The following is a 24,317-nucleotide window of genomic DNA, read 5'->3' as shown; positions in this document are numbered from 1 at the left end:
ACGTTCAGTGAAAGCATGAAGGAGTTTTATGGGAAGGGGATAATAGGTATGTTTTGTTTTGGCAGGGACCATAGTGCCATTGGGTGCTACTTCCACTTTTTGCATAACAGCAGCTATGAAAGTCTATTATCACAGATAATGGCCTTTCAGTCAGGGCATGGCTGGAAGGCACTTGATGCAGCAACTTTGCTGAAGCTAAACACATCTGGCTTTGGTCAGCGCCAAGATGGGAGACTACCTAGTAACTCTGCCTGCGCTCCCTTGATATCTATGATGGAAAAGAGACAGAAAAGCATCACCATCACCTTCTATTGATGGGGACAGAATATTGCAGGTGGCAACTTAATGCTCATTCCATCATTCAAGTCTCTGGGTAGATTAGTGTAACCCACTATCTCTCATGCAATCCACAATGCTGTTGGGAGGTTAAAATACCGCTCTGAACCTCCTGTAGAATAGACCAGGTACGCTGGTAACATAAAAATAAAGTGCTCTTAAAATAAATAAGGTATTCACCATGTTGTTACAGTAACAGCCACACTTTTAACATTTGGGGGGAAAGGGTTCTAGTACTGCGTACCCTTGACTGGATAAACATGATCTATATAAGTAGGCAATCAAAAACCACACATAGATAATGAATTTGAATAGCAAGGGATCCAGTGGAAAATATCCCAAGGCGATTAGGAATTGATTTATAGAGAAATCTTACCATAATGAAGTTTTACAATGAAAGGATGATTCACTTCTGCCAAAATGTCTCTTTCCATTTTTGATCGGACACGATCTCGGACTGTAAAGAGAGAACAATAAAACATCAGGATACCCCACAGTTCAAGAGACTCACGTTGTACGGTTAGATCGGCTGCTGTGCTGCAGCATAATCACGAATAGCTCGTTTTAGTTTTGTATGCGTGTTGCTATCCCCTCAACGGAGCACGCAGGCAAGGAATCAAAGGCAGGCATGTGCTGCACATACAGCTGGAGCCGTTTGCTGCCATTGTTGGTAGCAGGTTCCCTCTGCTGAAGAGCCAAGTCACTTAGGAAAACGGAGCAGTGTGAGCTGCTCCAGTGCAAATGGGAAGAAGAGCTTTTTATGTGCATACAATTCTATCCTGCAGGTGCATAACTCTTCTTTTGTATGACAGGCCATAGATACTTGCCTTTCTTGATAAACAGGGAGTTTACAGCTTGAGTTTACACACCTAGAATGGCAGTGGCAGTAGAATAATTCCCAATTCCCCAACTTATCAGGCAGCACCATTTGCAGCCCAGCACGGCACAGCGGGGGAACATCAGAGGTCTCTTGCATGGTTAGAAGCAGCTCTGTACGCTTCCAGCTGGCTGGAGGACAGGGACAATGGGACTTTGGGAAGCCAATCAGCTGCCATGATGGGCTCCCAGGGCTCCCAAGGGTGGGGCCTTGGAAATGGACTGGACAGAAGACAAGTCTGCCCCTGGGTTATAAAAGGCAGACCATACCTGCTCTCCTCATCTCAGTCATGCCAGACTTCCCCACCCACCCACACTTCCCTTTTTACTGCACTTCATGCTGCTTTGCAGGAATGAATTTGCTGTCCAATGACATTGCTATGGGCAGACGTTGGTTGCTGGTTTCAGGGTTGAGGAGGAATTCTGTCCACAGGCGGACTGGCTTTGGTCCCATGGATTTTCACTTGCCTCATAGCAATCATCACAACTGAAGATGGCAGGAGAGGCACTGGGCTAGATGCTGAGGAACAAAGGACAAGAAAGGGACATCCAGCCCAAGTCTATAGATGGATCCCCTTAAGGGATTCTACAGTGTGGTGTTTTCTGTCCAGAACCCCGTTTTGGAGCCATAGCACCCCCTACCATTGGCTGAATGGGGTCTACTAGAAGAGGTTCATACTGTAGAGGACCCCAACACTGGCGAACCCACATTGGTTGGCTAACAGCAGATCACCCAGCAAGTGGATTGGGTGATTAAGGAATCTCTGCCCATTGCCTATGCCAAACCTATTCTTCTGCTGTCAATAAAGTTGTGGCCTAATTTCAGTCCAACACATGGCTCTATGTTATTTGCCACCTGCCCCCCCCCCCCCACTCACAGCTTCACTGCATCCGGGCCTGCCATGAAAACTATCTGTTTGTTAGGCTGATTATTTGTTAATAGTCTAGGGTGGTTTTTTTTTTACTAGTGAAAGCTAATGGAAGCTAGTGACAGCAGTCTCCTAATACCTGGAAAGCACTCTTTAGATTTTGGAATAAGATGCCCATCAGAGCTTTGAGACTGGCTGAGAAGAGACACAGGCAATGAAAAGACATTTTAAATACAGCTAGAGAGCGAGCAAGCTGAGAATTACTAGTTAGAACTTTGTTGTACTTTTGAGGGCTGCACAAATTCAGAAATAAACCCCACTGAGTCCACTGAGGCTTATTTCTAGGTAAATGGATCCAGGACTGCAGATTAGCCTGAGTAAACGGCTTGCTCCCATTATGTCCTGCTTGTTGTATATTTGTATATAAAGCAAATCTTACAAAGACACTCTCAAACCTTCTATGCTTTTACCAAAAGTTATAGCATGGTTTCTGAAACTGCTCACAACTTGGGGAACAATATATAATCATAGCAGCAGGTATTAACCACAGATCAGTCCTAAGTGTATTCAAATATTTGTCCAGACCTAATGTTACTAGTAAGGATGACTCACGGAAAACCACCTCCTGGATGCAGTTTTGATAAAAACACAGTGAGTAAGAAGAAAAGTCAGAGGCTAGGGCAGAGGAGACGAGTCTTAATTTCTTGGGCTAACAGTCATGACTGTGATGGATCAAGTGAGCAGAGCCCATGAGAGAAATCTAATAAGGGAATGTCTATTGGGTTCAAACTAATTTTAAGAAATGACGCAGAATATGTATAGCAGGAATGTCTTAACCACATTTCAGATGAATTTGCAAGATTCTAATTAGATGGGACGCGGGTGGCACTGTGATATAAACCACTGAACCTAGGGCTTGCCGATCGGAAGGCTGGCGGTTTGAATCGCTGCGATGAGGTGAGCTCCCGTTGCTCAGTCCCAGCTCCTGCCAACGTAGCAGTTTGAAAGCACGTCAAAGTGCAAGTAGATAAATAGGTACCGCTCTGGCAGGAAGGTAAACGGCATTTCCATGTGCTGCTCTGGTTTTACCAGAAGCGGCTTAGTCATGCTGGCCACATGACTCGGAAAAACTGTCTGCAGATAAAAGTCGGGTCCCTTGGCCAGTAAAGCGAGATGAGCGCCACAACCCCCGAGTCCTTCACGACTGGACTTAACTGTCAGGGGTCCTTTAAAGGTAAAGGTAAAGGTACCCCTGCCCGAACGGGCCAGTCTTGACAGACTCTGGGGTTTGTGCGCCCATCTCACATCTATTGGCCGGGGGCCAGCGCTGTCCGAAGACACTTCCGGGTCACGTGGCCAGCGTGACAACGCTGCTCTGGCGAGCCAGAGCCGCACACGGAACGCCGTTTACCTTCCCGCTGGTAAGCGGTACCTATTTATCTACTTGCCCCCGGGGGTGCTTTCGAACTGCTAGGTTGGCAGGCGCTGGGACCGAGCAGCAGGAGCGCACCCCGCCGCGGGGATTCGAACCGCCGACCTTTCGATCGGCAAGCCCTAGGCGCTGAGGCTTTAACCCACAGCGCCACCCGCGTCCCTCAGGGGTCCTTTACCTTTAGTCATTAGATTATATCATATGGTCCCAATAATACTTTCCTTTCTGATAAGAATTTGGATGGACTTGCACACTCATTTACCATACTGCAAGCCACACAAGGGCAGCTTTAAACCCACCTTATATAGCTGCATATATCCAAAAGTGTCATCTCTAACATACACAACAAACTGCCAAAAAACATCACTACTAGATTTGTGTGTGTGTGTTGGTCTTGCATTGGACATATGTACATTGTACATATGTTAGCAAAAATAGTACCTTTAACTAAGTTAGGGTTGCTATGCGTCCAGAATTTCCTGGACATACCCGGAATACTGTAGTCAGAAGCAGTGTCCAGGCGGAAATCGGCAAAATGTCTGGGAAAGCCATGTTGTCAGTGTCATTGTTGCCGTTTTCCTAATTAAAAAAATAGCTCAAAATTGGCATTTTGTTGCGGTTTTGCAAAAATAGTTCAACAACTTTTGTGTCTGCATTTTCACTTTTTGAAATATGTTAACCCTAAGCTATGTGATTCTATGAGTGGTTAGGAAGTTGCTTCCACAACCTACCACACAGTGTTGTAGTACAGGAAAAAAAAGGAGAGGGACCAATGTACACTGTCCTCAGCTCCTTGAAGGAAGGGTAAGATTAAAAGTGTAACCAAGAAATCAGTATAGGTGCTTAACATCAAAGTGTGTCAATTGGTTCAGTCTTTGTCTGTATTCCTGACCAAGAGTGAGCATGCAAAAGTCACTCTGATATCAGTAGGGATGACATACTCATAACTGAATGCAGGATCACCCTAAGTTATGAACAAATATTTACAGCATGGTTACTTGTAAATAAATCCCACTGAGTTTCATGCCGCTTACGTCCAAGTATGAGTCCGTAGGGTTACAGACTCAATAACTGATTCAAGCTTTGCCCACCCATATTGCAGTAAAACCAGCCAAAATCCAAATGGATGCATTGCAGACATTGGCATTTTGGTGGCAATGCATGATAGCTAAAAAAAATGTATTAGCAAGAAATTACTAATTTTCTGGTTTAAATTGACTCACACTGACAAATCAATTGAGACTTTATTTGATTAATCTACCAATTAAAAATTACTAAAGCCTGCAAGCAGCAGAATTTTACAGAGATAACACAGCTTGGAAAGGTCGATGTCCAGTCAAGTTTGTTATGGGCCTTAATAGAAACTTTATTAAAACAATGATTCATTGAATTTCTGAGGCTGCTAAACAACAGCTTTACAAAAGATGACCAAACCCTGAAAACTACAGTAACACGAAAAGTAGAACAGCAGGATAACAGTACAGACCAACTGAGCGGCATAAAGAAAACAATCTGCTGAGCATTTGCAAGGCATCTGATGAAAACCAACAGGGAGGCTTTCTCTAGAGCCCAGATGGAGAACCCATGCCTTTTGAGATGCTTCCAGACAAACTCCCATCATCCCATGCTGGCTGAGGCTGATGGGTGTTGGAGTCTGGAGGGCAACAGGTTCCCCATCCCTACCATAGACATTTCCTGCTGGTTACCAGAATAAAATGTAAGCTTATCACTAACTACCTTAAGTTGGTTTGGACACTCTGACATTCTTCATATATTTGTCAAGATTTGAGCAGTGACATCACATGTTGCTTTAATTCCTCTGCCACTGCACTTCCCCCATGACCGCTCTTCTAGTCCCCTCTTTTCTTTGTGTTTCTTGCACGCCTGGCTATTGTATTTTCTTTCTTTTTTTTAAAGAAAATCCCACTCTCACTGCTTATTCTGGTAGCCTACCAATGACATGGGTTTCCCAGAAAAAATCTGAATTGGAAAATGTTCCTAATTTGCACTGGAAAATTTCTATGTTTGTGTTGGAACATCTTCTGATGTCCTGGAGAGTGATCTAATTTAGCATGGTTATTTTACTTGCTTTTACTAAAAACTAAAAACTTTGAAGCTGCAAAGCTTGCCTAATATTGTATTTGTACTTATTCACTGTTAGTAATGAACTTAAGAAACAATAAAACAAAAAAGCTTGCAAGATTTCTGTCTGACATCACTGTAGCCCACTATTGTTGTCATTTCTTTTTTCTCTGTTGGATGGGCTAGCTAGGGTAAGGTGAGTTATATAGGTCTTGTCTTTTGTTGTTTGCTTGGTCTTATTAAAAAGAAAACAAGCAAATAAGCAAATCGTTATAATAAAGAAGTTTGTTTGACATTTGAAGCATTTGTTACCCAAATGATGCTGGTAACGGAAGGATTGAGCTCATGAAAAAGAAGAGGGGGCAGGTGAGATGATTTGGGGACAGATGAGGATTTGCTACTTTTACTTTTGAAAATGGCAGACTGTATAAAGAAATAACACTCCTAGGTTTTCTGTAATGGCTTGCTAACATGAATAACCAGAAAGAATTAGCAGGAGAAAAGAGAATTAATATTCAGCATATGCACTTCTGAGCCACATGCCTTCCATTAAAAAATCCCCCTTCCTAAAAACAAACAAACAAACAAACAAACAAACAAATAATATGGGAAGGTGCCAACTCTCTGCGTTGCCTAATGACAATAATAATTGCCCATACTTCTTGCAGAAATCACGATAGGCTCACTAATTGAGGAGAAGTATTAATAATAATAATAATAATAATAATAATAATAATAATAACAACAACAACAACAACAACAACAACAACAACAACAATAATAATAATAATAATAATAATTTTTATTTATATCCCGCCCTCCCCAGCCGAAGCCGGGCTCAGGGCGGCTAACAACAATCAAATAATCAAACAATCAAATAATCCAACATTTTAAAAACATTTCATTATAAAAATTAATTAAAATCAAATTGATGGCAACCATTAAGCAAAATTCTGTGCAGGTTGCCAGAGGAGGGGGTCAGGCTGCACCCTAACCAAAGGCCTGGTGGAAAAGCTCTGTCTTGCAGGCCCTGCGGAAAGATGTCAGGTCCCGCAGGGCCGTAGTTTCTTGTGACAGAGCGTTCCACCAGATTGGAGCCGCAGCCGAGAAAGCCCTGGCTCTAGCTGAGGCCAGCCCAACCTCTCTGTGGCCTGGGACCTTCAGGCTGTTTTTATTTGCAGACCGTAGGTTCCTCTGTGGGGCATACTAGGAGAGGCGGTCCCGTAGGTACGAGGGTCCTAGGCCGTATAGTGCTTTAAAGGTTAAAGCACTGTACTCCACCGGGAGCCAGTGCAGCTGGTATAGTACCGGATGAATGTGATCTCGCAGCGAAGACCCTATAAGGAGTCTCACCGTGGCATTCTGCACCCGCTGGAGCTTCTGAATCAGTCTCAAGGGCAGCCCCACATACAGCGAGTTACAATAATCCAGTCTGGAGGTGACCGTCGCGTGGATCACAGTGGCTAGGTCAGGGCGAGAGAGATAAGGAGCCAACTGCTTAGCTTGGCGGAGATGAAAAAATGCCGCCTTTGTTGTAGCTGTAATCTGCGCCTCCATAGAGGGAGGTATCGAAGACTGCACCCAAACTCTTAACGGACGGTGCTGGCACTAATTGCACCCCCGCAAGAGATGGGAGTTGCCCCTCAATCCCATATCGTCCCGCCCCAGCCAGAGGACCTCTGTCTTCGAAGGATTTAACTTCAACCGGCTCCCACGTAACCATCCAGCCACAGCTTCCAGACATCTGGTCAGTGTGTCTGGGGCTGAGTCAGGATGGCCATCCATCAACAGATAGAGTTGGGTGTCATCGGCATACTGATGGCAACCCAGCCCAAAATTCCGGACAAGCTGGGCGAGGGGGCGCATAAAGATGTTAAAAAGCATCGGGGAGAGTATTGCACCCTGAGGCACTCCACACACCAAGGAGTGGCGCGATGACAATTTCCCCCCAAGCGCCATACTCTGTCCCCGACCAGAGAGAAACAAGTGCAGCCATTGAAGGACTGTGCCCTGGATCCCCACGTCGGCAAGGCGGTGGTCCAGGAGTCCGTGATCGATCATGTCGAAGGCTGCTGACAGGTCTAGAAGAATCAGCAACCCCGACCCGCCTCGATCCAGCTGCCTGCGGAGATCATCTGTTAGGGTGACCAGAGCCGTCTCGGTTCCATGACCAGTGCGGAAGCCGGACTGGAATGGATCCAGAGCTGATGTTTCATCCAGAAACCTGCCAAGCTGTTCAGCAACCGCTCTCTCAATCACCTTACCCAGGAATGGAAGATTCGAAACCGGTGGTAACTGGATAGATCTAAGGGATCTAATGATGTTTTCTTTAAGAGCGGACGCACCACTGCCTCCTTCAGTTCCCCTGGGAACATCCCGGTGCCAAGGGACAAATTGATGATATCCCCCAGGCGGGCCCGCACCTTGTCTGGATACACTCTAATCAGCCAAGACGGGCATGGGTCAAGAGGACAAGTGGTGGGCTTTCCAGCTCGGAGGAGTCTGTCCACATCGGCTGGGGATATCTGGTCAAAGTGGTCCAATACTGGACCCGAGGACAGTCGAGGGGCCTCCAGTTCCTTTATTGTATCCAAATTGGCAGGGAGGTCATGGCGGAGCAACAGGACCGTCTCCGCTAAAAAGCTCGCAAATGCCTCACAGCGGTGTGTCAGATTGTTATTTAAATTTGGCTGTCCTTCAAGGGACGTTAAAGACCTAATTATACTAAATAATTGCGTCGGGCGAGAGCTAGCGGATGCAATGGAGGCCGAGAAGTAGGACTCCTTAGCGGCCTTCACTGCCACCTCATAGGTTTTCATAAAAACCCTATAAGATGTTCTTGAGGCTCCATCATGGGCACCCCGCCATACTTGCTCTAGCCGTCTGAGGTCCCACTTCATTTTCCGAAGCTCTTCGGTAAGGGAGCACGGTTTCTGCGGGGTCGCAGAGGGCGCTTAGGTGCGATCTCATCGATGGCTGCCAGGAGTTGGGTATTCCAGCCCTCAACAAGCTCAGTCAATGAGTCGCCAGGGGGAGCAAGGTCCCACAAGGCTTGACAGAATTTATCAGGGTCCATCAGCCTCTGCAGGCAAGCCCAAATCGGCTCGCCACCTAAGCAGGGTGGGGGTGGAAAGTCAATCCTGGCTTTCCTGGGTGGGGGTGGAAAGTCAATCCAGAGCATAGTGATCAGACCATGGCACCTTCATCGGAGACATGATCACATCTATACCGATGCCAAAGATCAAATCCAGCGTGTGGCCTGCTTGATGTGTGGGGCCCAAAACCAACTGGGAGAGCCCTAGTGTCGCCATGGAAGACACCAGGTCCAGAGCCTGTGAGGAGGTGGTGGCATCAGCATGGATGTTGAAGTCCCCCAATACCAATAGGTTAGGGAACGCCAAGGCCCAGCCAGCCACTGCCTCCAGCAGGCCTGACAAGGTGGCTGCTGGTGCGCTAGGTGGCCGGTACACCAGCCAGACAGCCAAGCTCATCCCAGAGCCCCACACTAGGCCAACACATTCAATGCCGGGGATCGATGGTGATGGTAGAGCCCTGAAAGAACAATCTTCCTGGATTAATAATGCCACCCCTCCCCCCGGCCCACAGTCCGTGACTGGTGGAGGACGGAGAAACCCGGGGGCGCCATCTCTTGTAAGGTAACAGTTTCCCCTTCGCGCACCCAGGTCTCCATCACACAAGCCAGGTCGACCCCCTGCGAGGTAAAGAAATTTCACAGGGTGGCGGTTTTGTTGCCTATAGACCTGGCATTGCACAACACCAGTGACGGAGGCGAGTAATCCTTGCTCACCCTACCCTCGTCTCTCGGGATGGGGCGCAGATTGGAAGGGGTACGAGCATATCCATATCTCAATCCCCTTCGCCTATAACATCTGCCCCCACCGCCATACCTCCCTCGCCCCTCCACAGTAGCAATCCCAAGCCTTATACTAGCCTCCATTTACAAAATAAAAACAAACCAAAAACAATTATACCTAAACAAAACCAATCCCCACCCCACTCAATATTCAACCCCAAACCAAAATAAAATGGAACAAAATAAAAATACATAGATAAAAACCACTGTTCACGGTGGTATAACAAAGTAAAAAGTAAAAGCACCTTTAAAACACTTTAAAATATATAAAAACATGTTTAACATTTGCTGCAGCAGCACTAGTGTCCTTAAAGCTGTGGCAGAGGTGAGCCTGGGCCCCGCCCCCTAGGTCAGGTGGAATTAGCCTGAGGAGGGAGCGGCCTTCCCCAACACTCACGGTGCAGCACTTTGGACTTTCATAATGTATCTTTAAAGCTTAAAAGAACATATTTGGGGGGGGGAGTTTGCAAAAGGTTTACAGGAATTTCCTCATCCAGTGTGTATCAGAACTGGCATCTTATTGCGTCAGGTGAGTTCTTCCTCATGTTAGATTAAATCTCAACCATACCCCTCAAGTTATCCCTCTGTATTAGACAATACAAATTAACATAACATTGTGTTTAATTTGATTTTCTTCTCTTGTGTATTCTTATTTTTGTTGCTTTACCTAGACCAGGTATACATGAGGACATCATTTTAGTCGAAGTACTCAAATGGGACCTGTACATTTCCCCTCATAAGTCAAATAGTTTCAGAGAGGTGTGTTGTTGTTTTTTTGTGGAGGGTCTCCAATAAGATTCCCCCCTGTTGTTGCTAGTAAACTGTTTAAAAGGAGTGGGGGATCCTATCATAGTTCACCTGATATTATGTCTACTTGGACTCTCAGCAATCCTTACAAGAATTCTACAAAGCAAACCAATATTATTAGTATCCGCATACTGCAGACAGACTGAAAGACTAATGGCTTGTCTTGAGGTTTGAGCCAAGGAAACTTAAACATTCAGCAATTACGAAACAGGTCAAGGTGATGTCCCCAAGCTACAATTATATTAGATTATGTTGGTGATGGTGGTTTTCACTACATCATAAACACTGGCTACGGGATCTGTAATTATTCATAGCTTACCCATAAGTCTATTGTTTTAAGCTTTGTTAGCTCGTAGGATTTAGAAATTAAACATTTTCATATGGTTTGTACTAAATGGAAAACATTCAGGAGACTTACTAGCCTGTGATTATTTCATAGGGATAAAGACATTAAACCTAACTATCAAGCTTTAACTAACTTCTAAATCCTAAGAGGTAATTGACTCTTTGACACAGTTCTGGCTGAGAGAATTATGGACCTGTGTAGAAAAATATACTACTGGTTATAACTTTCTCTGTGAGCCAGAGCTATGTTTGGCCCATTTGTTCCTAACAGAGGCTGTGTCTTCAGTTTATCATGTATGATTTGCCTCACCATGAGAATGTGTCTGTTGGATTTCTGCCTACTGTGTGGTTTCCAAAAGTCAAGATTTTTGGGGGAGATAGAAGCCTTTGTGCAAAGAACAAACTCATTTAATGTACTTTTAAAAGAAACAGACTTGGCCGCCTGATGGTCCCTGGGAAGACATCCCAGTAGCCATAGGTGCCATGGTCAATGGTGATGTACACTCCAAAAGGAAGATAATGACCCAAGAGGGATGGAAATGGGTATGCTCAGGATTTGGAATCAGATAGCAAGGCAAGGACCTTGGACAAGGACTAAGATTCTGGTTCAGGACCATGGTTAGCAGTCCTACAGCTGAGATAGAAAAAGCACATTGCTTTAAACAGGGTCATAGAGCAACTGGCAGGCAGACCTTTCTAGCCTGGGCTAGGTAGTAAAAATGAAAACCCCACCCACTGACTGCTGCCTTTCGTCAACTGAAGAACCGACTGTAAGTGTTATCTTTGACAAGAAATACTTAACTATCTGCATTCCTTTGGCTGGGAAGCATCCTTGACAACAGGAATCTGAAAAACATGGCAGGCCTGGCTGAAACATAGCATTTGGAAGACAAGAACTCCTGGCTGTTTTGATAAGTTAACAAGGCCACGCTTCTAGAATTTTCTTATCTTCATTTTAAATTCCTCCTTCCCTCATTACATCTCCTGTAATAAACGCTCACTGCTCCCTTGGTTAAGGATTACAGAGGCTGGAGAAAGTGGGATCATGCAAATTGAATCGTTATATCATTGCACCGCTGCTATTAAGGAACAGGCAGATTAAACAATGACTAATGAAAAGCCAAAGTATTGTCAGTTGTATGAAAGGACATTGTCAGGGAAAATGAATGTTACTTCAGTGAAGAAGACTGACATGTTCTGCCTTTGCTTCTCTCACCCACAGCCCACTCTGAAAGTAACATCTTTAAGAAGGCATGCCTGGATAGAACACAGCTCTCTAATTGTCTTTGCTTCACATTGTCAAAGGAAAGAGAATTTCACAGGATGCTTGAAAGCAGTACAAAACAGACCCCACAGATCTCCAAAAGCTTGAGCTGTGATTCCCAAGTTGTTGTTTTCCTTCCTGGGAAGTCTGTTGCAGATAAAATTGTTTCAGCCACACAGCCTCAGAAGGACGAGCTGCTTTCCTGCCTGTTGTAACTATATAGAATGCATTACAGGGAAAAAAGGAAATGCCGAAAGGCATCATAACCCAAAGGAGACCTATTTGCACAGTATTTGCAAATGGTACTTTATACACTACAGATTCAAAGTTAGGAATAATGGGATGAATTCAACATTGCACAAAGGCAATTGTTCCACCAGGAACATTTCAGATCCCTCTTCTCCTCCCCCAATGTACTGTTCTAGGGGTTCTCCTGACCTCCTGCAAAAAACAATTTCGGGGGGATACAGGGGGAGGAGAGAGGGGAAAGCTCTGTTGTACAAGCAGGAGTCCTTGCATGGGGTTTCTGATGAAAGGACTCATTAGTTGTATCCCATCCAAATATTATAATTTAATTAGAAATACAGAACATCTCACCATTGCGATCAGGTGATGTGTGTGCTTGCTCAGTCTGATGCACAGGTGCTACCCATTGATGGGCAACTTCAAGGCCCCTTCTGCTCTCTCTTCTTAGGGTTCTTTATTTTTAAAGCAGACTTGGACTGGACAGCCCTTCAAATACAGGGGTGTCCTCTGACAGTGCTCTACAATAACAACATGTTTAGTGCTATACAAATGTATACCCTAAACAAGCCTAAATAAACCTGCTATGGAGTGAGCAGGGGATATGCATCCAGATAAACATGCTTAGGATTGAATTGATAAGGTGAGAAGCCAAGGTTGAGCAGCACTGCAGCCAATTCAAATGTGTGAATGGGTTAGTGCTGTGCACAGTCACATAAGCTTTCGGGCTTCCCTTATGCATTAGTGCAAAATGCAGGGAAACTGGGGCTTTCTCTCTTTCAGAGCCAATTCTTATATGGAATCTGGCCCAGGAGCATCAAGACTAGCCAGGCCATTAGTTCCTTGTGGGTTGGCAACACTTCCTTTAAATTTTGTGTGTTTGTCATTCAAGACCTAATAGCATAGCTGTGAAAAAGCACTATCCTGATAATGCTATATAAGATACAGAAACATATTCACGTCTGTCTTCTTGCAGAGCAACTGCAATTAATTGCTGGAGAGACAGTGTCCTATGAAGATACCCTTCAGATATTAGAAAACAAGTGCTGATACAACAGAAAAGGATTACTCCTTATGAATCTTAAATTGCAGGGATGCAGCATCACAATAACCCCAAACCATGTAGCACCATCTGTTCAAAAGGCACCGAGGGGGGGGGGGGAGCGGAATCAATGATAAAGTGATGGCCATAGTTTAGGAACAAAGTTTCACGTCACAGATGTAGCTTTCCTCTTTTAATAGCTCAGCAAACAATGATCTTATGTAACAGAATCCAACTTCCACAGAATAACCTCAGCAAATGGTATTCTTACGGTGCTCTTTCCAATCTTAGCAATGTTGTTCTTATATAATATCATCATGTTGGTCTGCTATTACGAGATTCTTGCTTTTAGTAATAAAAGCAAAAGGAATAGTGGGTATGCAGGGAAGAGAGGTGAGGAAAGGAGAAAAAGCAGAAAGGTAAGAAGGATTTGGGAGGTGGCCATAGCTCATCAGCAGAGAACATGTTTTGCCTGAAGGTGGTCACAGGATAAATCCCGTACACTTCCAGCTAAAAGGATCAGGTAGCAATTGATATGGAAAAGATCTCTGCCTATGATTCTTTAAAGCTGCAGCCAATCAGAAGAGATATTACTGGGCCGTGTGGGAACATGATGTGACTTGCCTAGGGCAGCTCCCTATGTTGTTTCTTCTCCCCATATCCCCTCCTCTCTCACACACACACATCAAATCACACCAATTAATACGTTTCTATACAGGAAATCTGCCAACATGGCAATATGGTCTACATCAGGGTCATTCATATGACACATTCCTAAAGACCAAAAACAGCCGATTTCTCAACACAGCTGAGGATGAAGGATAATGGGGAATGAGAAAAAGCCAAAATAACTGCCATTAGACTAGGTTACAATGCTCCCGCCAACAGCCTTTGAGTTTATTGCTAACAAGAACTTAGGCATTTCCACTCAACTTCTGACATGGTAATACATGCTTAATTCTGAACTGATTTAGTGCTTCTGGGAGTGGGTAATTCAAAATACTTCCTTAAACCTTTAATTAAGCTGTCATAACAACTGCCCTTTGATGCCAAAAAATGACATGGTGCTGCCTGACAGGAATTCTGCTGGTTTCTGATTTAAAATCCCTGCTAAGCAATCTCAGTGGTTGTAATGGGGTCATTCAGCGTTAAAGCAATCAGAATAGAGCAGAAATGGATTCACAGTGGAGCCCGTACCATTGCCTTGATTACATTACTCCCTGCCATTTTTCACTGAATAGTAGCACTTGCATAGTTAGCACTGCACCAGAGTTATTGTGAATGAATGAAAAGCTTTTAAATAGAAAATCTAAAAAAAATGCACAATTGAAATCACGATTTCAGGCTTTTTACAAGTCTTAGGAGTTTTGGTTTAAAACAGGGGCAGCAAACTTCAGGCTTAAGGGAACTGTTTTGTTCTTGGGTTTTTACTAGAACCTTGAAATCCATCAACAAGAGCCGCATTCAAAATGGCGGTGCAAGAGAGTTTGGAATTAAGGAGCAGGGTATCCTCTGAGCCAGGAATTGGTTTTTATGACCAGAAGGATCCGACAGCACTTTCGCACACAAATCCACTCCTGATCCTTACCGTCTTTCTTTGTTTCAGCAACCTAATTTGTGCACGGAGTCTTTTTGTTCTTGCTTTTGTTAAACTATTATTAGTCAGAAACCCTTTCTGATCAATAAAAACCACCCCTAAATCTACCAGTAGATCCTCATCTACCTTCTGTTCCCACCTCACCCAAGTTTAAAATACTGTGTATCATATCAATTTTGGTAGCTCAAACATTTCATCTACAATGAATAGTGGTGCAGCAAGAAAACTGCTAGCACATTTGCAAAGCTAAGCAGGATCTTGCATGGTTTCAAATTGGAGGGGAACAGCATGCTGCAGTTCTTTCATTGCAGGGGTTGGACAAGATGACCCTCGGGGTCCTTTCCAGTTCAATTATTCTATTAACCTTTCATTGATAATATTGTCAGCTATTGCTAACAATCGCCACAGTTTGGCTCAGAAGGTTACTCTAGTGCAGTCTTGACCATAAGTTTTGAAGAGGATGTTAAAAACACACACACATCCAAATTAGCACACGTACATTCTCAAAGCCATTTAATGCAGAATGATTATTCTCTTTAATATATCCTAATTGTGGCAAGCCGGAAGTGGCTGGGAATGGGGGGGGTGGGGCATAGCAGCCTTATGCATGTTCCAGCATCGCGCATGATGACTTGGAATGCAACCTCCGCACAAATTGGGGGTTGCCTGTATAAAAATTTAGACATACTGTCAGAGAGGAAGTTTACCATAAGCAAACTAAAAATAATAATAAAGGACAGAGATGCGAGGGCCTAACTGGACGGGGCGCAGGCTTCCTGGTCTACCCCCTATCAGAGCCCCTGCTGATGAGCATTCCCCAATGGAAAGTCACTACAGCTCCAAACCACATGCCTTAGAATAAACCATTGACTGCACGAGGCAATAGAAACCCAGAATCACAGGGCACCTGAACATCCAGGAACTCAAAGAACAAGTTTCCCAATATGTTGCTGAGAAGATATTTATTTCCCAGATTTCTGACTCACCCTTCTCATTAAGTGCCTTCTATCACATGGGAGAAGAAAAGGGCGGACACCACTTAGGTACATGATTCAGCACATAGCAATAAAATTACTTTAATCTAATAGTGTTCCTGGAAAGTTGCAGATTTAAGTGCTCCATGCGTTGCTCTGTTCCCCCAAGTGTCAACTGCCACTTAGGTAGGAATAGTGGCATTTTCAGCACTGAAAACTATTGTGCTGCTAACACTTTAATGCTTCATCCAATGAATGCTATCATCCTTTTCACTTGACAGCTGGTGGTGACAAATCTTGTAAGCCATCACATATATAAAGAGAAGTTCCATGCAGCTCATTGAAACAACAACAAAAACACCTTTTATGCCACAATTCCATCAAAAATTAAAGCTGTGTATAACAACACACACACAAACACACAACCAGATTCACAGATCACTGGCTAAAGGTAAAGAAAAGGTGTCTCCCTCTTTCAACTGTCTGCATAAGAAACTTAGAAAAGTTTTCAGCAATGGGCTAAAAGTTAACCCTGAGGGCGCCTGCTGAAACTCTGTTGGAAGAGCATTCCACAAGGCTGGGCAGATGGCACTGAAGGAATGGATTTGTACTGAGCCTCACAAATTTGGGGGATAACCAAAGACGCTCCTGTAGAGGATCTCAGTGTGTGAGGCGGGGTATAAGTGTTCAGGCGGCCTCCTCTTAAAGCCTACTTTGGCTTTTTGAAGTAATTGCTACCGCCAAAACCAAGTTGGGTATGAAATTTGAAATGCACTTTTAAGAATAGCATTCCAGGCAAAAACACATTGAACCTTGAAATGAGGGTCACATTAAAATTTCTGAAGGATAAAAATTCCTTTCTGAAGGAATCCCAGTAGTGCAAGGGTGAGGAACCTCACCCCTGGGCAGAGGAAGGAGAGGTAGCAAATGCCTTTCAGGCCTTCCAATCTGGCATATAAAACGGTGCGCAGGCTACAGTACAAAATAAGAGTCCACTTGCTGCCCTACCCACCACTGGCATGTGGCCCCTGGATGGCTGCTATTAAGGAATGTGACCCTTGGTCTGAAAAGGCCCCACCCCCAGAGATACGATCAGTGCCAGATTTACGTATAAGCTAAACAAGCTATAGGGCCCGCTCTCTTGGGGGCCCCCCAAAAAATTTAAGGAAAAAAATTGGATGTACATTTCCAAAATCTAAGATAAAAAATAAATAAAATAAAACCTACATATAGCAACAGTGTTTTGTGTTGTATCGGCTCCTGTGATGTAAGTAATGGGCCCCGCCTGCTAGCCTGCTCCCTAAAATATCACTGGTTTGCTCATTTCTATATATAGGGTGCCTACATTCTGCATGGACTGGTCGCATGGCAACATGTAGCATGCAGCTGCAGACTGAAATGCAGCACAGTTGAATGTAGGTCAAGCTGTTGTACCTGTTATCTAATATTAAAGAGTGCTTGTAGACTTTTTACAAGATCGGGCAGCATAGACTAAGGGTATGAGTCTTATGCCTACTGATTTATTTTCATGTAATACATGATTTATTTGTTTTGATCCCATTATAAAATTACTTTAGAAAAATTTTCAGCTTTATTATTTAGTAGGCCTATATTATTATTTACTAGTACAGTTCCCATTTACCCCCTCTTGCTACTATAATACTATATATAAATATGATAATTATATTAAATATTTTACTTACTTATAAAGGGCCTCATCAAACCTAAATCCGGCCCTGGATACAATGTTATAATCATCCTATTGAGAAAGGTGGGGACAGGACCTTTCAGCAATATTTCAGACTCCATTCAGACATCTTATCAGTATGGCAGCAACATCTGAGCTATATGCTTGCTGACCTTCCAATCGCTTCTAGCTCCACAGTACAGAATCCTGATACCTTATCTACCATTCTAGACTCCCACCAGGTGCTCTCCCCTGCTGTCCATTTGCCTACAAACTCCTGAACCCACCAGGACTTTAAGATACATTCTGGATCTCCCATCACCACTAGGAAATGGGTTTTGGTAGGTGTTATTATCCTTGGTCAGGAGACTGAGGCTGTTGTGATGTGGTCAAAGGCACCTGATCCACGTGCTGAACTACACAACAAACATGGTGTTCAACATGGTGACCATAACATCACATGTTATTAGGACCACAGTTTTACCAGATATAACCAATTCCAGAAATGGCTTCTGCTGTTGAAACATTTATTTACATTTATGCATTCAACAGAAATATACTACCACACACTTGCATACTAAACTCATCTCTCTAGTGCTATAAATAAGCCTTATTGTAATGGTGGGGAAAATGATTCACACATATTTAGCAAGTAGGAAATTATTTCTTGGTTCACATGCTCTGTGGTGAGAAAAGATAAAACAGACTCAGTGACCTCGCCCTGAACCCCAGCTACTAACAAGAATAAAATGGGGAACTGAACAACATTTTATTTTCTGTAAGGGCAAATAGTATTATCTTTGTTACTCAGACTGAGTTACCGTATCTACAGCAGACAGAGTGCCATTCTTCCCCCCACCTCATGATTCAATTTCCCCCCACCCCATCATAGTCAGTATGTGGCTTTCTTTGGTTATGCTGTTTGGCCATTGTGAATACAAATTGCAAGTATATCTTCAGGCAGTGGAGGCAACAAACTGGCAAGTCAGAGATGCTCCTTCCTTTTGTCAGAGAAAAGAAGAAGCCATTATTTTTCTATAGCTGGGCCTGCAATTTGGTACCCCAAAATACCTCAGCTACAATTTATGGCTGGTGCAGACAATACTGACGATTGTTGACCAATTTGTGTGTTCTTTTAGGGCCTGGGAAGCCAATGTGGTGCCTTCCAGATATTGGTGGACTCCAACTCCCATCAGCCTCAGGCAGCATGGTCAATGGTCGGGGGTGATGGGAGTTGTAGTCCAACAACATTCATGCAGGCTACCCCTGTTTTAGGGGGAAGGCAATGAATAGTTATTATCTTTTGCATCTGCTTATATAAAGATGCAAAATAGTCCTTATATTAGTGTGTTGCTTTTTAATTACTGATATAAATAAAGTGAAAAAAGTGAAAAAAGGATGCTTGGCGAATATTCCTAGGTTTAATTAAAACTAAGAGAGGGGTGGTTTTCTATTCATTCTTACTCCCAGCTTAAAATAAATATTCTTTAAAAGTCCCAGATATGCAATTGCACAGAAGCAAAAAAGCTTTGTATATCTGTTTGTGTGTAATGGTGAGAACAGAGAGTTTTACCTGACATGATGTTGGGTGCAAAGCTTTCTAAATCATACTGACTAGTGTTGAAACCTATTTACTTACTTACTTACTTTTCAGAAATACCCCACTTATAAAGGAAACTCAAAGCGGCTGACAAAAATCATGGACTCCATAAAACACAATAAAAAATGATGACATCTTAATTACAGGTGTCTCTAGGGTACAGGCAATTGTTGACAAAGTGATGATTTACCTAACATCTCAAGATCTCAAGTCATGTAGGGCTTTGTAGGTCAAAAAGAGTGCATGAAATGGGGCCCAGGAGCAAATCAAAGACCAATGCAGGTAAGAAAGGACTGGTGCAATGTGTTCACAGTAATGGAATCATGTGACATGCATCACCATTGTTTCATTGCTTCCTCGCCCTGCCCCTAAGCAGCAGCCAAGAACATGGAGCAGGGTGATGTGATGATACCATATCAGAGGCTTCCATCAGTTCATATTTTCAGGGAGAGAAAGGGGAACTTCTTTTCACCTGCAACTTCATTGTGGGTGTCATCATGCCCTTCAAGACTGAATTACAAGATGTAGACCTGAGGCGTAATCAATGCTGTCACACTCAGGGATGGCATAGGCATGGGGTAAAGTTAATTAGTCTGTGCACAACAAGGGAACTATGAGAAAGAAACAGCCCACCGCCTCTCCACAGGAAGGAGGCAATACACCAAATAACAAACCAGGAATCAGTGCCATTTGTTCATCAGTAAGCCTAAAATAAACGTAAATACTATAAGCAGAGATTATAAAGGGAGATAGAAGGAAGGTTACAAAACACCTGCTAAATGTTTCAATTTCCACCTTCCTTTGTCATACATGATAAGCAGAAAGCTATACGGCTAGCCTGCTTTATCCACAGCTACCTATCTTGATTTAGATAAATAAAAGATCCAAACCCATAATGTAGTATCTAGAATGATGTGCTGTTTTATGCCATAGGAATACATACAGCAACTTCAAATGCAACAAAATATTTTGCCTATTAACAGCAGGCTGTATTGTACATACGTTTGGAGCCCAATTAAACTTCCTACCTTTCAGAGTTGCTTTCTTAAGTACCTTCATTGCATACAGTTGCCCAGCATCAGATCCTTTAACTTTCCTCACTAAAAACACCTGAAGTGAAAAAAGCACAAAAAGCAATAAATTAATGTATGTTTATTATTGCTGTTGTTCATTTCATTTCTACGCCCCTTTATGTTTTTTAGAAAAAGACCCTCCAAAGCAATAACCTATATTAAAACATCAAAAAAATAATCCAGAATAAAACATTACTAAAGAAAGTCAAATATAAAGTATACATTCCAAGCAGCATAATTAACAGGAAACTAAAATATTATCTTAAAGATTTCAAAAGAAAGCATTACAAAGGAGGTCAACTACAGAATGCACATTTAACACAGCAAAGTTAACCAACTTAAAACAAAAATCTGAAACATGTTTACATGAATTGTTTTTGTAGCATTCATGCACTGGAAAGTAATAATGATTAAATTTCAAGTACAGTAAATGTGTAACCTCATTTCATAAAAACCACTCCCAAGCTGATACCCTTCAGGTGTTCAAGCACAACTCCCATTATTCCAGGCCATTGGCCTTGTCGGTGAGGCTGCTGGGTGCTGCAGTGCAACAACATCTGAAGAGAGCTAGGTTGCTACAGAATGTGGAAAAGGCCTTCAGTGTTAGCTACTAGTCATTTGTTAGCTGTTCCCTGATATAGAGTGTATTATCAGATTTTATTGTATTCCCCTCAAAACAGATGAGTCAGACAGGGAACACTGTGTGCTAAGAGAACATGAAAATAAATATAAAACTGCAGAAAAATACAACAAATGACAATGTGTTCTCTTTCAAGAGGAACAGCCGTTTTAGATCTGGTCCTAACCAATGTTGATGACCTGGTTAGTGGGGTAGAAGTGGAAGGATCATTAGGCGCGAGTGATCATGCTCTTCTGAAGTTTACTATACAGCGGAAAGGCCAAGCATACTAGGACTCAATTTCTTGACTTTAAGAAAGCCAACTTCATAAAACTTAGGGAAGTGCTGGGTGAGATCCCATGGACAGTAATACTAAAAGGAAAGGGAGTTCATGATGGCTGGCAGTTTGTTAAGAGGGAGATAGTAAAAGCACAACTTCAGGCAATACCAATGAGATGGAAACATGGAAGGTGCCTAAAGAAGCCAGGGTGGCTATCTAAAGAACTTTTAACTGAGTTAAGATTTAAAAAGGATGTGTACAAAAAATGGAAAAGGGGGGAAACCACCAAAGAGGAATTCAAACAAATAGCCAGCACATGTAGACACAAAGTCAGAAAAGCTAAAGCACAGAATGAACTCAGGCTTGCTAGAGAGGTTAAAAGCAACAAAAAAGGCTTTTATGGGTATGTCCGTAGCAAAAGGAAGAACAAAGAAACAGTGGGGTCATTCAGAGGAGAAGATGGTGAAATGCAAACAGGGGACACAGAAAGGGCTGAACTCCTCAATGCCTTCTTTGCCTCAGTCTTCTCCGATAAAGAAAACAATGCCCGACCTGAAGAATTTGGAGCAAATGATTCAGCAGAGGAAACACAGCCCAGAACAACTAAGGAGATAGTACAAGAATACTTGGCTAGTTTAGATGTATTCAAGTCTCCAGGGCCAGATGAACTGCATCCAAGAGTATTAAAAGAACTGGCAGATGTGATCTCAGAACCACTGGCAGTCATCTTTGACAATTCCTGGAGAACAGGCGAAGTCCTGGCAGACTGGAGGAGGGCAAATGTTGTCCCTATTTTCAAAAAGGGGAAAAGAGAGGACTCAAATGATTATCGCCCAGTCAGTCTGACATCAATACCAGGGAAGATTCTGGAGCAGATCATTAAGCAAACAGTCTGTGAGCACCTAGAAAGGAATGCTGTGATCACCAATAGTCAGCATGGATTTCTGAAAAATATGTCAGACTAACCTGATCTCGTTTTTTGACAGAATTACAAGCCTGGTAGATGAAGGGAACGCAGTAGATGTAGCCTACCTTGATTTCAGCAAGGCATTGGACAAGGTGCCCCATGATATTCTTGTAAAGAAGCTGGTAAATTGTGGTCTTGACTATGCTACCACTCAGTGGATTTGTAACTGGCTGACTGACCGAACCCAAAGGGTGCTCATCAATGGTTCCTCTTCATCCTGGAGAAGAGTGACTAGTGGGGTGCCACAGGGTTCTGTCTTGGGCCCGGTCTTATTCAACATCTTTATCAATGACTTGGATGATGGACTCAAGGGCATCCTGATCAAATTTGCAGATGACACCAAACTGGGAGGGGTGGCTAACACCCCAGAGGACAGGATCACACTTCAAAACGACCTTGACAGATTAGAGAACTGGGCAAAAACAAACAAGATGAACTTTAACAGGGAGAAATGTAAAGTATTGCACTTGGGCAAAAAAAATGAGAGGCACAAATACAAGATGGGTGAGACCTGGCTTGAGAGCAGTACATGTGAAAAGGATCTAGGAGTCTTAGTTGACCACAAACTTGACATGAGCCAACAGTGTGACGCGGCAGCTAAAAAAGCCAATGCAATTCTGGGCTGCATCAATAGGAGTATAGTATCTAGATCAAGGGAAGTAATAGTGCCACTGTATTCTGCTCTGGTCAGACCTCACCTGGAGTACTGTGTCCAGTTCTGGGCACCACAGTTCAAGAAGGACACTGACAAACTGGAACGTGTCCAGAGGAGGGCAACCAAAATGGTCAAAGGCCTGGAAACGATGCCTTATGAGGAACGGCTAAGGGAGCTGGGCATGTTTAGCCTGGAGAAGAGGAGGTTAAGGGGTGATATGATAGCCATGTTCAAATATATAAAAGGATGTCACACAAAGGAGGGAGAAAGGTTTTCTGCTGCTCCAGAGAAGCGGACACGGAGCAATGGATCCAAACTACAAGAAAGAAGATTCCACCTAAACATTAGGAAGAACTTCCTGACAGTAAGAGCTGTTCGACAGTGGAATTTGCTGCCAAGGAGTGTGGTGGAGTCTCCTACTTTGGAGGTCTTTAAGCAGAGGCTTGACAACCATATGTCAGGAGTGCTCTGGTGGTGTTTCCTGCTTGGCAGGGGGTTGGACTCGATGGCCCTTGTGGTCTATTCCAACTCTATGATTCTATGATTCAAAATACCACTATGCCTTATTGCTTTTAAAGGGAACCATGATCAGCAAAATAATTTCCTATAACTCCATCAACTAAAAAGAAAGAAAGAAGCGGAACTCTTTTGTGGAGCCATTTTAACACACACACACACTGCAGTGGTTTGGCCAGGGGCAGGAACATTAGCCATTGTATTGGAGATCATACGGTTGTGGCTGCAGAGTAAACATATTACTTATCTTTAAAGAGGGATTGGATTTGAAAAGGCAAATGAGGATGGAAGCGGGGCAGGAATCAGAACAGATTATATACAGGCAGGATCACACCCAAGACCCGGCTTGTCTCCCTTTCCACTGCAAGACCACATTGTGCCTCCCACAAGGCATTGGTGGAAGGAGCCATTCAGTTTCCATGGTCAGGCAGCCCTGCTGTATCATGGCACAGGGCAGACCTGGATTGACAGGCTCATTCAGTGCTTTGGACAGTTTTCAGAGTGGGGCTAGGGAGCAGAACATAAAATACATGGTGACATGTCAACATCAGTGTGCTGTAAATTTCCCTATCCCACGCAGTTGGTTACCGCTTGTACAAGACAGTGCAATGACACCCCCTTATCCATTTTGCCTTACTAAACATTACCAAGGAAGAGTGGAAGAGGCGATGACATAGTGCTAATGCTTTGATGGCAGCCATGCATCAACTGTAGTATCTGTTTTGCCCAAAGTGACCTGATGAAGTGTTGAGGACTCATAGTACTTACAAATTTAAGTTAAATGTGCTAAGTAAGAAGGAGGGAAGATGAGCATATTTCCTTCCAGTGCATCTTACTGCTTTGGAAGAGACTAAAAAGAGGGGGAAAGTTACTCAAACCTCATTGACTGTTTCTCCCTTGGAATCTCCAAAGCAGATCTTAAGAGAGTATGAGCTAAGGATCAAGTTGTTTCTTGAATTTAGTGCTGATTCCAGATTGCACCTTAGCATATTGCACATTGTAAAATCTTACCTTTCCATAGGAGCCTTGCCCCAGCACTTTCAGCAGCTCAAACTGTGATGGGTCTGCCTTTTCAAAACCTTCTTTTACATGATGACTGATGTCTATCTCCTTCACAATACCTTCTTCCTGTGAATAAGAGAGAAACAAAGCAAAGCACACTTCTTAGCATGGATGAAA

General features: G+C 43.4%; 1 protein-coding gene across 6 annotated transcripts in view; it reads right to left on the bottom strand.

The window, feature by feature from the left end:
- The window catches only part of RPS6KA2 (ribosomal protein S6 kinase A2), a 171,676-nt gene that overhangs the window by 41,396 nt on the left and 105,963 nt on the right, over positions 1 to 24,317 (bottom strand). For all 6 annotated transcript variants that reach the window (XR_014218043.1, XM_082216715.1, XM_082216717.1 and 3 more), the window contains 3 exons: positions 24,150 to 24,266; positions 20,057 to 20,138; positions 713 to 793 (listed from right to left, as the gene is read on the bottom strand). Coding sequence is in view for 5 of the 6 variants with exons in the window: in XM_082216715.1 (XP_082072841.1) it covers positions 713 to 793; positions 20,057 to 20,138; positions 24,150 to 24,266 (280 nt within the window). In the remaining variant the exon portion in view is untranslated. The remainder of the gene's footprint in view (positions 1 to 712; positions 794 to 20,056; positions 20,139 to 24,149; positions 24,267 to 24,317) is intronic.

This window comes from Podarcis vaucheri (assembly GCF_965113315.1).
Source record: "Podarcis vaucheri genome assembly, chromosome: 3".
NCBI lineage: Eukaryota > Metazoa > Chordata > Lepidosauria > Squamata > Lacertidae > Podarcis > Podarcis vaucheri.
This window is presented reverse-complemented; position numbering and strand designations above follow the sequence as displayed.